At 36.4% G+C, this 16282-nt stretch overlaps 1 protein-coding gene across 1 annotated transcript in view; it reads left to right on the forward strand.

Moving 5' to 3' along the window:
- CLEC12A (C-type lectin domain family 12, member A) overlaps positions 1-15656 on the forward strand; it is a 45856-nt gene extending 30200 nt beyond the window's left edge. The window contains exons 3-5 of the mRNA XM_006903199.1: positions 681-832; positions 3272-3381; positions 15482-15656. Of these exons, the coding sequence (XP_006903261.1) occupies positions 681-832; positions 3272-3381; positions 15482-15656 (437 nt within the window). The remainder of the gene's footprint in view (positions 1-680; positions 833-3271; positions 3382-15481) is intronic.
- Positions 15657-16282: the final 626 nt, after the last annotated feature.

Below are 16282 nucleotides of genomic sequence, written 5' to 3' on the forward strand. Positions count from 1 at the left end.
CTGTTAAATTTTGCTATTTTGACTGGGGTGAGATGATATCTCATAGTTGTTTTAATTTGCATCTCTCTTAGGGCTAGGGATTTTGAGCATCTGGACTCTACTTCTTTTTTTTATAATTTTTAATTTTTTTTACAGAGGTTTTGGATTTCCATTCATTCATTGCCGCAATTTTCTCCCTTCCCACCCCTCCCCACCAGTTGGCTTCCCCCTCAGAAGAAAGAAAAAAAAAGAAAAAAAATTCCTTCATTAGTATACAATTCCCACGTCATTTCCCCCCACCTCCCACCCTTAGTACACTTCCCTATGCAACCTTAATTCTGGATTCCTGTGCTACCCATAATACTGTCAGACACATTTTCTTCTGTTGTTCATAGAGTATTCAGAGATATGCCTTTTAAGAAGTGGATAGTAGATTCTATTTCCTAGTCTGCATGAAGCTGGGACTAATACCTGTTCAATATGGGTGACCTTTCTGGCATTTGACACACTGATGGCATAGCTTTCAGCATCACAGCAGCCATCAGATTATCTCAATGCATTAAACTGACAGACAAAATCTGTACAAGCAGATATATAATCAAGCTATAATTAGTAATATGCCAATCACTCCCCCAATACATCAAATTGGCAGATAAATCTTGTACCTCTAACAGAATAACAAGCACACACATTTCTTTCAGAGCACAAATGTAAACCTTGCCCAGAGAAATGGATGTGGCATGAAGACACCTGCTATAGTATTTCTGAGGATTTTCAAACATGGCAACACAGTGAAAACATGTGTTCTCAGCAGAATGCTACCCTATTGAAGATTAAGTCCAAAAGTGTTTTGGTAAGTGCCTCTGAGGGATAAAAACTTTTCTTTATCTACTGATAGACTGTAATGGGTGTGAGTAGAAACGTATTAAACCAGACATGACTCTTTATTATTTTAGTTGTGGTAGGAAGCTATTTGTGTTTGATTTAGTGAGTGAACTTTAAAGATAAATATCTTTAATGTAGGAACTTAGGTCAGTGGAGTCATAGAGGCTAATGGGAAGGGATAGATATAGGGTCCCTGAATGTTCAGATGTGAAGATTTTTCAGACTAGAAATTTTAGCTCGAACCTCAGAACATGGCTTCTAAATATTGATTTTAAAAATGAAAGAATGGACAGTGTTCCGGATGGTTATTAATTTGGAGTACCCAAATTCACTCCTACTGAGTTAGTTCCAACTCATAGGGCTCTCTTTATTTAAGTCTTAAGGGAGGAGAATATATTGACCTTCAGAGTGCCAAATGGATTCAAATACAGGGTCACAAGAACTTTTAGTTTAGGGTGTCATGCTATACATTACACCATCAGCATTAATAATGTTATGATGTCTACACAGACTGAAATTCTTTGTTTTCACTACTGTCTATGTATGTATATATATTAATACATACAAGTACATAAGTGTATGATTAACACTCACTCATTGCATTCGAGTCAAAACTGAATCAGTTGTCCCTCCAGCATGTTTCTGAAGCTGTAAACTGGATGAGAGAAGATTGCCTTTTTCCTCATATCTATTTTACAGAGCTGTGAGGAGATTGAAACAGCACAGAGGCTGCACTTAGTACTGAAACCATCTTCCTATGGGGAACACTACCATATCTCTCTGTCTTTTTCTTTCTCTGAACTGACTTCAGAGTTGGTTACATCAAAAAATTTCAACTATAACAGAGTTCAAAACTAGTTAAAACTTTATTATTAAACCCTTGGAAAATGGCCTTGCTGAACATTTCATCATTTTTATATTTCTATTAATTTCTGTTTATAGTAATTAATGATTTCATTTGGTCTGAATTAAATGTTTACTACTTAAACATTCGAATCTACTACGTTTTGAGGTTCCTTTGATAGGAATATAAAGTTAAGTAAAATTGATTAACACATTGATTAAATGCATGACTGATAAATGAAGGCACAGTGCTTCACACCTATGAGTAACTCCATAGGATTAAAGACCAGGAGATGCACTATCATAAAGCTAACAACCTAATAGATGTGATGAGACAGAATTACTCTCTCCTATCGAATTGGTATGCTTCAGAACTTATTTTACAAAACAACTTAAAATTCTGCATTAGAATATTTGAAATAGTAATATATGTACATGTATATATGTATAGTATATGTGTATAGTATATGTGTATATGTATATGTATATGTATATGTATATGTATATGTATATGTATATGTATACGTATATGTATAGTAATGTGTGTGTGTGTGTGTGTGTGTGTGTGTGTGTGTGTGTATATATATATATATTCAGAGGGGGGTGCTGGTGGCCTAGTGGCAAGAAATTGTGCTGCCATCTCAAAGGCCTGCAGTTGGAGACCACCAGCCACTCCAAGGCAGAAGGATGGGCAATTCCCTCTCATGTGATTAATTGCTTGCCTCTGAAAATCTGTTGGAGGATCAGCTATGGGTTAGTTCCAACTTTATAGTAAACAACAACAACAATGCTTGTTATACGAATGAATGCTGGAGGAAATGTTACAGCAAGGAGTAAACTTTAAAATTCACTGTTATTTATGTAACATCTTGATAACTGAGTGCTCAAATGATCTTACTGGGAAGTTTCCTTCCTCATTCCCACAGATAAGATCTAGTATCCTAACAATTTTCCTTATTAAGTTCACCAGTCAGTCCTGAGTAGACTTTACAGAAGTTTCAGTTTTATGCAAATCATTATTCAAATAAGTCAATCACATCCTTTTCTGTGGGGACGAAGGACTCCATACTTTTAGGCCGTACAGAAACTGTCTCCCACAGCACTACTACTGCTCCAGTCTTCCTGCGTGTATCCCAGTGAGGCTATGTATGGCATGTTCATCTTTCCAGGGCTATCTGCACTTGTAACTAACCACCTGCTGCCATCTGTCAAGTGTCTGGTGTCATGAGTTTGTCCTTCTCAGTAATCTTGAGGCAGGAAGTCTCTCAACTACCAATGAATGAAAATATGATCAAAACTAGCACTTTCAATTCTTTTTAGTGTCTTTGAAAAATGCTAGACAAAGACAACAAACAAAATCTCAATGCATTGCATTTGAGCTAGAACTTACTCATAGCTGACACTCCAGCTGATGTTCATACCAGAGGAGATTGTCTTTCTTCCATATGAAAAGTACTCATGTAATATAAGTAACAGTACAGTTTAAAATAGTAATAAGATATTAAAAAATTATGTACAGAAGATGAATTGTAAAATTTTTATAATTTATCTCTCTTTCTCTGAGGAATTTATTAAAAAAATCCTGAAATCATCTTCATATTATTGGATAGGATTAACTCCCACAAAAACTGATCATTATGAAACTGAATCTGACAAGATTATCTCTTCTCCTTGGTAAGTCTCATACTTTCATTGAGTTGAAGTTGGTGTTCAACAAAAACATTTTCTTTTAGAGCATTGTTTATTTCCTTTAATACAAGTTTCAACTGAAATTACTTCTTCAAAGAACATTTTTTTAATTCAAATTCTTTAAAATGTGGAACCTTGCAACAAATGTCTTGTCATCATTATGACCAATACAAATAGTGTTAGCCATGTAAAGAAGAATATTGGTGGATGGTGATTTAGTAAAGGAAATTATAGGGATCGATAGAGTTGTCTGGATTTTAAATACACCAAAGCCTGGGCTGAGGGGCTGAGTGGTAGAGAAACAACCATCAATTGTTGACTCTTCTCTTAAGATACTAAGTTATAACATGTGTGTCTTGGTTAAACAATTCTAGAAATAAACAGAATATACTGAGTAAATGATTTATCAAGAACATAAAAACAAAGTACATTTTAGTGTTGGCATATATGCTATAACTGACATTTGAAATAGGTATTTTTGAATAAGAACTATGAGACGATATATAAGACTATTTCAAATCAAGAGAATAAAGTAACAAATCATGGTGTAGAGTATGTTTGGTGTGTATAAAGTATTTCCCATGTAATATATTGACAAATGCATTTAATAATATTTTATTATTAATGAACATTTACACTTCTTCAATTTTCAATGGGGGAAAACTTCCAACCTTTATCTAATGGCAGTAAATTGTCATTATATTGATGAATTCTTGATATTTGGAAAAGCAGAGTCATACTAAAGAAAGATTTTCAGTGGAGTGCTGAGCTCCATTGGAAGCTGAAGAGTTGAGAAACACCTGGTAACTGAGGACCCATAAAGCAGAAAGAACCTCAGGGCACCTGTGAGGAGATCCTTCAAACCTGAATCTAAGAAACGAGATGTATGCATCCTATCACACTGCAGCAAATTTAAGTTCGTTTGAATGGGTTTTTATTTTGTGTTTTTATTTTTTTAACCTTTATGTAGAACTTATATGCATGGAATTTAGGATAAGACAAAGATGTCTGCAATGAGAGGACAGAAGTTTTCATCCGAGCAATTCTGACTCATAGGGACCCTGAGTAAAAAAGAATCAAAAACTCTAGCCCTATGGAATCTTTAACAATGTTAGCAGATTTGCTTGCAGGATTTCAAACACTATACCAATTCATCCCATTAAAGATCTTTCTCTTTTTGGCTTACATTTTACTTTCCCAAACATAATGTTCTATTTCAGGAACTTATACATTCTGACAAGATATATTTTTTAAAAGTGAAGGGAGTATTTATAAAGTAAAGGTAGACTTAGGAGTAGAGAACTAGAGATCATGTGTATGTCAGGGAGAATATAGAGGAAATCTTCTTTTGATATGATGAAGTGTTTGTTAATTATTTGTAAATTTTGCAAATGGGAAGATAATCAGTATTAGAATGGATAACACAGTAGATATTACAGATTGCTAGAAATCAATGAAGAAATTTAAAAAACAGTAAGAACTGTTATCAGTAGGATACCAATACATAAAAACCATAAGTAATGTTTTTGTCATTATGTGCTATGCCATCTGGTTGTCTGTGACTCATGGTGACTCTATGTACAACAGCCCTGAAGCCTGCACTATTCTGGGCCAGTTTTAGTGACTCCAACATTCCTACCCTCATTACCCCAGTTACTATATCAATCGATCTCATCTGGGGTCTTCCTCTCTTGCACAATCCCTCCACTCTATCAAGCATGATGTCCTTCTCCAAGGACTAGTCCCTCCTGGCCATGTGCCCAAAATATGTGAGACACAGCTTCAAAATCCTAGCTTCCAAGGAGAAACTTGGTTTCACCCTCTCTAAGACAGACCTATTTGTTTTCTTGGAAGTCCATGGTTTGTCGAAGACTTCTCCAGCACCACAACTTGAAGGCATCTATTCTTCTTCTGTCATCCTTAGTCACTGTTCAGCTCTCTGATGCATTGCAAGTAATTGGGAAGACCATGACCTGGATATGAGACTATTAATAAGACTATTCCTTGGTTCTGGTATATCTTATTTATCAAAATGGCATCCATGCTTTTAAAAGGAGTTTTTTGTAGCATATTTTCCAAATGTTGTTGTTGTTATGTGCCATTGCGTTGCCTACCACTCATAGCCACCCTATAAAAATAACTCTGAACTCTGCCCTATCCTGAGCCAATAGCACTGTCTCTAACACACCTGCTCCCATTGCCACAGTCACTGTATCAATCCATCTCATCCAGAGTATTACTCTCCTGCTCTAATCCTCCATGCTCCCCCTTCCAAGCATGATATCTTTCTCCAAAGACTGGTCCCTCCTGGCAACATGCCCACATTTTGTGAAACAGAGCTTCAAAATTCTTACCTCCAAAAAGCAGTCTGGATTCACCGTATCCAGGACATATTCGTGTGTTTTCTTGGCAGTCCATTTTATATTCAATACTCTTCTCTTGCACCACAAAGGCATCATATATTCTTCTTTTATTCTTAGTCACTAATTTTTCAGCTCTTAGATACATGGTAAGTAATTATGAACACCATGGCATGGATTAGGTGCACTTTAGCCTTTATTGTTGTTCCTTATCATTCTAGAGAGATTCTTGACAACAGTCATTCCCAAAGAAGTTCGTCTTTTGATTTCTTGACTGTCAATACCAACAGTGTTGATTGCAGACCTAAGCAAGAGGAAATTTTTAACAACTTTGTCTTCAAGTGTGTACTTCATCTATCATAACGAAACCAATTGGCCCACTGGAAAGAATTTTTGTTTTCTTGATGATGAGATGCAATCCTTATTTTATACTATAGTCCTTGGCCTTCTGCAGCAAACACTTTAATTCCTCCTCTGTTTCAGCAAGCAAGGTTATGTCATCAGCATAATGTAGGTCGTTGATGAGTCTTCCTCCAATCCTTCAAGATGTCACATTCTTCTAAATAAAATCCAGCCTCCAAAATGGTCTTTTACACTAAAAGACTGATAAGATGTGGAGAAAGTATATACCCCTGATACCATCCTTTCTTGATTTTGAACTATACAGTGTTTCCCTTAGTCTATTTGTACCACTGCTTCTTTGTCTAATACTATATGCCATTTAGGCATAACTATTGTTTCCACCAACTACTCATAAGCAAGTTCAAGCTGATGATGAAGCAAATGAAATAAAATACACAGGAACCAAATTTTAACCTTATGTCTATCCCAGTCAAATTCCAAAACCATCTGGGGAACAGGTTTGAGGCTTTGAATACCAATGAGTGAAGCCCAAATAAGCTGTGAACGGATATCAAGAATATTGTCCATGAAGAATGCAAAATGTTATTACAAAGGTAGAAGAGTAAGAAAAGACTAAGATGGATGTCAGATGAGACTCTGAATATTGCATTAGAGCACCAAGAAGCCAAAGGTAAAGGAAGAAACCAAGAAATGAAGGAGCTGAACAAAAAATTTCAAAGGGCAGCTAGGGAAGACAAAGCAAGGTATTATAATGAAATGTGCAAAGAGCTGGAGTCAGAAAATCAAAAGGGTCAAACTCACTCAGTATTTCTTAAGAGGAAGGAATTGGGAGGGAAAATTCAAGACAAGAGTGGCAATATTTAAGGATGCTTTAGTCAGAATGTTAAACGATTCAGGAAGTATTAAAAGAAGATGGGAGGAGTATATAGAGTATAGCAAAAGGAACTGGTTGACACAGAAGCATTTCATGAAACAACATGTGAGGAAGAGCCTGTGGTGATGAAGGAAGAAGTTCAAGCTGCTCTTAAAGAATTGGCAAAAAACAAGGCTCTAGGAATTGACGGCCTACCAACTGACATATTTCAACCAACAGACTCTGCCCTGAATGTGCTCACTAAGTTATGCCAAGAAATCTGTAGGACAGCCTCCTGACCAACTGAATGGAAGAGATCAATATTTGCTCGATTCAAAAGAAAGGTGATGCAACAGAGTGAGGAAATTATTGAAAAATATCATTAATATCACATGCAAGCAAGTTTTTGTTGAAAATTATCCAAAAACAACTAGAGCAACACATCAACAGAGAACTTCCAGATGGGCAGGCTGGGTTTAGAAGATTTGTGGTATTAGGGATCTTATAGCTAAGGTTAGATGGATCTTGGCTGAAAGCAGATTACCAGAGGAATGCCCATCTGTGTTTCATTGACTGTGCAAAGGCTTTAACTGTGTGGATCACAACAAACTGTGGCTGACTCTGAGAAGAACTGGAATTCCAAAGATTTGATTGTGCTTGCACCAGGAGGCAGTCATCAGAACAGAGGAAGAAGACATTGCATGGTTCAAAATTGGAAAAGGTGTCTTCCAGGGATGTATTCTGTCTCCATACCTTTTCAATATATAGGCAGAAAAGATAATTTTGGCTGCTGGGCTGTATGAGGAAGAATGTGGCATCTGGACTGGAGGAGGAATAATCAATAACCTGCGTTATGCAGATGACACAACCCTGCTTGCTGAAACTGAGAAGGAGCTGAAATGCTTGCTGCAGAAGGTCAAGGACTGAAGCCTTCAATATAGACTGAAGCCTTCAATATGGATTGAAGCTCAACATCAAGAAAACAAAGACTCTCAACACTGGGCCAATTGGAAGCATCATGATAGATAGTGAAGAGATTGAGATTGCTAACAGTTTTAATTCACTTGGCTTCACAATCAATACTCTTGGTACCAGAAGCCAGGAAAGCAAGAGATGAATTGCATTGGGAGAGGACCTCTCCAGAGTACTGAAGATCAATGAAGTTAGTCTAGAGACTAATGTGTGCCTCCTCCAGGGTATAGTCTTCACAACTGCTTGCTATGCATCAGAGAGCTGGACAATGACTAGGGATGATCGAAAGAAAATTGAAGCGTTTGAGCTGTGGTGCTGGAGAATAGTGTTAAATATACCATGGACATCTAGAAGAAGAAACAGATTTGTCCTAGAGAGGGTGAATCCAGGCTGCTCTTTGGAGGCAAGGATTCTGAAGCTTTGTCTGGCATACTTTGTACATGTTGCAGGTGGAATCAGTCCTTGGAGAGGGACATCATGTTTGGGAGGGTGGAGGGACAGAGCGAGAGGAAGACCCTTGATGAGAAGGGACTGATTCAGAAACTGGGGTATTAGGGGCAGGTGTGTCAAAGACAATAAAGTTGGCACAGGATAGAGCAGTATTTAAGGCTCTTGTACATAGGGTTGCTATGAATCACAAGTGACTCGACAGCACATAACAACAATTGTTTCCATGGATATTGGTTGTTGATCCAAGGATAATAAAGCACATATATCATTTTTATTTAACAACCTTATGTCTTTAATTTTACCATGACATTTCACATCCAAGAGTACAAAATTTTAGTTGCAGGGGAGCTCTGGTGGCCTAGTGGCAAGGAGCTGCAACTACAGTCCCAGAGGCGAAGGGTTCGAATCCACCAGGTGCTCTGCCAGTTAAGGAGGGACAATCTCTTCCTGTACCAGTCAGATCTGATTTGACGGTCCACGCACACAAAAATAATAAAATAAAATAAAAGAAAAGAAAATATTTTAGTTGCATTATTGTGTTCATAATATGTAAGTTTTAAAATCTTGAGAGGATCTAAATGACCAGTGAGTATTCAGAAAATATGTTATAACCACTAAATCATGTGTATTGCCAGTATCAAGAAAGAAGAGGAGAAAGACATTAGTATAATGGTGATCTCTATAAAGTTCTATGAAATACTTTCTCAAAATACTTTCAAAATAAAAAAATCCAAAGAGTAAAAACGTCACTGTATTATGGTACATTTTTATTACAAAAGAGGATGAGTTTGTTAAAACATCTCTTCTCCCTCAAGTAGTAAAATAGAAAGGAATGAGTGAGGATACAGGCAGAGATGGTATACTTCTCTGAATATACTTAATATTCTCCGAATATATTTAATATTATTAAGACTTTATTAACTTCTTCTATTTCACATAAATATACACAATAATTGAAAAAGATAAGGGGAAGACTATTGTAGTATGTATTTTTTTGATGCACTCAATCTCAGATGTTCACTCTCAAATGTTCTCAGATTCACAGATAGGGCTATAGTTGATCTTTAATAAGACAGGAGTCTCTAGTTATAAGGCAATGCACAACTTTGGCTACCTATAACACTTAGCTTTAAATAAGCTTGACAGCCTCAATAACTTGTTACAGTCATAGTGATGGCAATTTTACTATAGATCAGACCTATTGTGCTATTTTTTTCAGTGTTTACTATCATATGAAGCATCAGTAGTTAATTGAAAGTCTAATACCATCACTACTTATAGTCCCCAACAATATGTCCAACTAAATAAGTCATGCTACTAAAATTCTAACAGAAGAATAAAGGTAAGGAGAGATTTACACCTGGATATAAACATGAAACTCATTAAGGCTTATATAAAGGAAAGAACAAACAAAATAGTAAATGCAGAAGACTATTATATAATTTCAATAATCACTGAGGATTAAAAATAGAATTAAAGACTGTTTGACATAAAAGTGACAGATTTAACAAAGAGGTGGTAAGGGTTAATCTAGAGAGAAAAATGTTGGTAAATTTCTGTGATTACATTTAGAAATTATACAGTCTTCCTGAAAACCTGAAGGGATAGTTCAGAAAAGACATATAGTAGTATGTTAGTATCAAAAAGCACTGGTTTCATCACTTCAAAGTGAAATTTACAGACATGTTAATGTTATTAGGTGTCATTGAATGAACTACAACACCCAAAGACCCTACGAACAACAATTTTGGATCTTACCATAAGGTATACCATTTTCGTGATCGTTCACATACTCAAGCTGATTGCTGCAGTCACTGTGTCAATCTATCTTGTTGATGGTCTCCCTCCCTTTATCTGACACCTTACCTTTCTCAGAATGATGCCTTTCAGGGATTAGTTCCTTCTAAGAATATACCCTAAGTAAGTGATATGACTGTTAATTAGAACCCAGAAGGTGGGCCTTTGTGATTAACAATGTACACAGGCACTCAGGCCTTATGTAACGCCTGATTTGCTATTGTTGTTGTTGTTATGTGCCGTCGAGTCACTTGAGACTCATAGCGACCCTATGTACAACAGCCCTAAACCCTGCTCTATTCTGTGCCAATCGCATTGCCTCTGACACACCCATCCCAATTTGCTATTAGTGGTGGTTATTGTTGTTAGGCACCATTGAATTGCCTGCACTTCATAGCAGTCCTATGTACAACAGCTCTGAAGCCTTCCCCATTTTGAACCAATCTCACTGACTTTGACACACCTACCCCTAATGCCTCAATTATTGTATCATTTCATCTCATCCAGGTTTTCCTCTCCTACACTGTCCCTCCACCCTTCCAAGCATGATGTTCTCCAAGGACTGGTCCCTCTTGGCCACATACCCAAAATACATGAAAAGGAGCTTCAAATTCCTAGCTTCCAAGGAGAAATTGGGTTTCACCCATTCTAAGACAAAACTATTTAATTTCTTGGTGGACCATGGTATGTTCAAGACTCTTCTCCATCACTCAAATGCATCAATTCTTCTTCTGTTATCCTTAGGCATTATTCAGCTCCCTGATGCACAGCAAGCAATTGCAAAGACCATGGTCTGGATCAGATACCCCTTAGTCTCTAGACTGAAATTCTTGCTTCTCCATACTCTGGAGAGGTTCCTGACAGCAGATTTCCCCATGCAATTTGTCTTTTGCTGTTATCAAGAATGTTGATTGTGGAGCTGAGAGAGCTGTAAGTGTTAACAACCTCTATTTCTTCACCATCTATCATGGTGCTGCCATTGGTCCAGGGATGAGAATCTTTTGTCTTCTTGATTTTGAACTTCAATTCATATTAAAATCTATAGTCCTTGACCTTCTGTAGCAAGTGCTTCGGGTTCTCTTCAGTTTCAGAAAATAAGATTGTGTCATCTGGATAGCACAGGTTTTTGATGAGTCTTCCTCCAATCCTGATGCCACAATCCTTCTCATAAAGCCTCTCAAATGATCTGTTCTGCATATAGAGTAAAAGGGTATGGAGACAGGATGCATCTCCGATGCATTTCTTTTCTGATTTTGAACCATACAGTATTTCCTTGCTCTGTTCTGAGGACTGCTTCCTGATCTGAGTATAGGTTTTGCATGAGCATAATCAAGTTTCTGGGATTCCCATTCTCCTCAAGGTCATCCACAATTTGTTGTGATCCAGACAGTCAAATGTCTTTGCATAGTCAATGAAACACGTATAGACACTCCTCTGATACTTTTTTTTTTACCAAGATCCATCTGATATTATCATAATGTTTCTAGTACCATAACCTCTTTTAAACCCAGTTTGAATTTCGGGTAGTTGTCTGTCGATGTTCAACACTAAATTGTCAAGTTTGTTGTACTGGAGGAATATATCTTTTTAATGAATACAGCATTTGTCTGTCAGATTGGTGTACTGAAATACCTTGTGTGTTGCTGTAATACTGAAAGCTATGCCATAAGTGTGTCAAATGCCAGAAGGGCCATTCATGGTGGATAGGTTTTAGTGGAGCTCTCAGATTAGGACAGAACAGGAAGTAGGATTGGCCATGTACTTCTTAAATAGCAGGTCTTTGAAACCTTTATAAAAAGTAGAGAAACATGTAAAGCTATAATATTAAAGATGGAGCCCAGATTGAAAAACAATTGACATGAGGAAAACATAGTGGCAAACATCCTTTAATAATTGCAATATAGAATGTAGAAAGCATGAATGCTAGAAAACTAGAACTTGTGAAAAATGACATACAATGCACAGACATTCACATCTAGTCATTAGTGAGATGAGATGGATTATCTTTGGCAACTTTGAATCGGATATTCACATGGTATACAATATTGAGAATTAAAACAGAAGAATAGTATTGCATTCATAGTAAAAAAAAAATTTCTAGTTCCTAAAGTACAATAAGTTTCTAAAATAAAATAAGTTTCTAGTTCCTAAAGTACAATGCTGTGATAAGATATTATCTGTATACATGCAAGGACGACATGTTAATACAGCTTTTAATCAAATATACACACCTACAGCTAAAGCCACCGAGGAGGAAATTGGAAAATTTTTACCAAATGTTGCAATCCAAAATTGAACAAACAAGCAATCAAGATGTGTTAATAATAATAATTGATGACTAGAATGTAAAAGTTGGAAATAAAAAAAGAAGAAAAATGAGTCAGAAAGTATGGACCTGGTGATAGAAATGAGGCTGGAAATAGAATGATTGAATTTGTATTCTCAATGATTCATTCTTTGCCAAACCCTTTTTTTAAATAAAAAAACCCAACAGCACAAATTGTAACTTTACACATCAACCTCACCTGATAGACTTCATAGGACAGATTGACAAAAACTGTGGAAGGAAGAGTTTGAGAAGCTCATTATCAACATTAAAAACTAGGCTAGAGATAGACTAAGTAAAACACCATCAATTACTCACGGGCAAGTTCAAACTGAGGCTGAAGAAAATTAAGACAAGTTCACAAGATTAAAAAAATGATGTTGAAGCTATTCCACCTGAATTTCAAAATATCTTAAGAATAGGTTTGAAGCATTGACCACCAGTGATTGAAAGCCAGATGAGTTATGGGATCACGTCAAGTATATCATCCATGAAGAGAGCAAAAGGTTATTAAAAAGATAGAGGAGAAAGAAAAAACCAAAATGGATGTCAGAGGAGACTCTGAAAATTGCGTTAGAGGGTTGAGAAGCCAAAATAAAGAGGAAATATGACCTAGTAAATGGGCTAAACAGAAGATTTTAAAGGGCAGCTCAAGAAGACAAAGTAAAGTGTTTTAATGGAATATGCAGGGAACTGGAATTGGAGAATAAAAAGGGAAGAACTCACTCTACATTTCTCAAGCTGCAAGAACTGAAATACAAATTTAAGCCTCTATCACAATATTGAAAGATGTCATGGCAATATTTTGGATTAGCAGCACAGTTTCTTACCACTAAGCCCCCAGAGCTGACCAATGGCAATATTTTAAATGATTCAGGAAGCATAAAAAGAATATGGAAAGAATATACAGAGTCACTGTACCAAGAAGAATTCACTGACACTGAAAAATTTCAGGAAGTACCATAAGAGTAGGACAAATGGTAATGAAGGAGGAAGTAAAAGATGCACTGAAGGCATTGGCAAAAAGTAAGGCTCCAGGTATGAATGGGATACCAATTGACTTGTTTCAACTAACAGATACAACTCTGGGTGTGCTCACCAGTCTATGCCAGCAAATTTGGAGGACAGAAATATGGCCAAATGATTAGAAGAGGTCCATATTTGTTGCCATTCCCAAGAAAGATGATTTACCAGAATGTGGAAACTATCAAACAATATTATTAATATCTTATGCAAGCAAAATGCTAAAGATCATTTAAAAATGGCTAGAATAGTACATAGATAGGAAACTGCCAGAAAGTCAAGAAGAATTTAGAAGACAGCATGGTACCAGGGATATTAATGCTAATGTTAGATGGATCCTGGCTGAAAATAAATACTAGAATAATATCTATTTATGCTTTATTGATGATCCAAAGTAATTGAATTGTGTTGCTCATAACCAGTAAAAGTCAACTTTGAAAGGAATGGGAAACCCAGAGCATTTAATTGTGCTCATGCAAAACCTAAACCTAGAGCAAGAAGCAAGGGAATACTTTATGGTTTAAAATTAAAATGTGTGCATCAAGGTTGTATTAGCTCTCCACACATTTTCAATCTGTATGCTCAGCAAATTATTTGAGAAGGTGAACTCATGAAGAAGAAGGTGGCATCAAGTTTGGAGGAAGATTTATCAATAACCTGCGGAATGCAGGTGACACAACCTTATTTGCTGAAAGTGAGGAGGAACTTGAAGAACTTGCTGCAGAAGAGCAAACAATATAGCCTCCAATATAGTTTTCACCTCAACTTCAAGAAAACAAAAAAATCTTACCACTAGATCAATAGGCAGCATCATGATACATGGAGAAGATTGAAACTGTGACCAACTTCACTTTACTTATATTCACAATCAACACCCTAGGTACCAGCAGTCAGGAAATCTACAGTTAGGGACCTCTCCAAATAATTGAGGAGCAGTGATGTCAGTTTGAGAACTAAAGTGTATCAGATTCAGGCCAATCACTTGCTATGTATCTGAGAGCTGGACAGTGAATGAAGATGACAAAAGAAGAATTGATACTTTTGAACTGTGGTGTTGGAGAAGAGTGCTGAATATCTCATAGACTGCCAAAAGAACAAACAAATATATGTGTCTTGGAGAAAGTTCAGCTGTGCATTAGAAAGCTGGACAATGACTAGGGATGAAAGAAGGAGAATTGATGCTTTTGAGCTATGGTGATGAAGAAGAGTATTGAATATATCATGGACTGTTAGGAGAACAAAGAGGCTCTTCCTGGAGAGGGTGAAACCAGGCTGCTCCTTAGAAACAAGAATTCTGAGGTTGTCTTGCATACCTGGCATGTTGCAAAGAGGGACCAGGCCTTGGAGAAGGACTTTGTGCTTGGAAAGGTGGAGGGACAATGAAAGAGAGGAAGACCCGCAATGAGGTGGAGTGACACAGTGACTGGAGTAATGATAGTAGGTGTGTCAGACAATAAGGCTGGCTCAGGATAGAGCAGGGCTCAGAACTGTTGTACATAGTGTCACAATGAGTCACAGGCAACTTGATGGCACATAACAACAATAAACTATTATTTCTAATTTCAAGGAAAAAAATTCTATAAATGGTAGACAAAAATCTCATTTTGAGAATCTTATGAAATAGGTAAATATATGAGACACAAATGTTTCATAAATAGATGAGACAATGGATGAATCAATTCCAGAAGTAAGGGTCATTCAGTGATACAGGTGTGAGAAAGCAGAGAAAACAGGAGAAATAAGACAGCGTTTGACATTGATATAATTAACTAAAATAAGGAAGTTGTCATCATTTTTAACCTGAACAATAATTCAAGTTCATTTTAAACAAAAATCTTAGAAGATATAATATCATACTGTAAAATGTTTATTCTTTCTTATTTCCCTAAGGCATTTCAAATATGTGTTTTATGAAGTATAATTCTTTGTTTTCTCTTTCAGGTATGAAAGAAGCATGCAAAATTTAAATGAGGCAATATATTGTGGATATCTCTATGGGAGAGAGAACGTGTATAGTACTAAATGCAGTGATAAAATAAAATACATATGTGAGAAAATGGCCAGTCCAGTGAAAGTTGAAAGTGTACTGAATACTGAAGTTCTGGATGAAAAATAGTAATAAGTGCAATTATTTTGTCCAGCTTATGTTCTTTAATTGAAGACAACTTTATATAGACTACAAAAAGGAAATAAACATACAGTGAGACTAAGATCTCTGAGCTGTAATATCTACATGTTTAAATGTTACTCATTCTACTAATTTGCTGTGTAAAAGATGCCTAACATCATCATTAGTTTTAGTGGAGAAAACATTGCCTAAATATAAAATTCTAGCTTAATTGACAAACGTTATGAAAGTGATGAACTGGCATGGTGAACTAGAAGAGAGCAATAAACTATATAGAAGGACCTATTATATATTTGAGATATTATAAGGGAAGGGCAGAGTAAGAACTATAAAGATAGTAGAATTGTGTGATTTTTTTTTCTAAGTACCTTGACATATACTGGATAGTGGTATTCACTGGACTTCCTTGTATGCGTATAGATATTATCCTGTCACCGACAATATTGTACTTCAAGACGGATCTAGCAATGACTTTTTTAACTATGAAAGCAACTCCATTTTCCCTCACTTTTTCATCTCCAGAGTAATATATCATATGGTCATCCGGCTCAAAAGGCCCCATGCCAGTCCATCTCATCTCACCAATGCCTAGTATGTCAATATTTATGCGTTCC

Source organism: Elephantulus edwardii, unplaced genomic scaffold, assembly GCF_000299155.1.
Source record: "Elephantulus edwardii isolate Elephantulus edwardi_28Jun2011 unplaced genomic scaffold, EleEdw1.0 scaffold00533, whole genome shotgun sequence".
Taxonomy (NCBI): domain Eukaryota; kingdom Metazoa; phylum Chordata; class Mammalia; order Macroscelidea; family Macroscelididae; genus Elephantulus; species Elephantulus edwardii.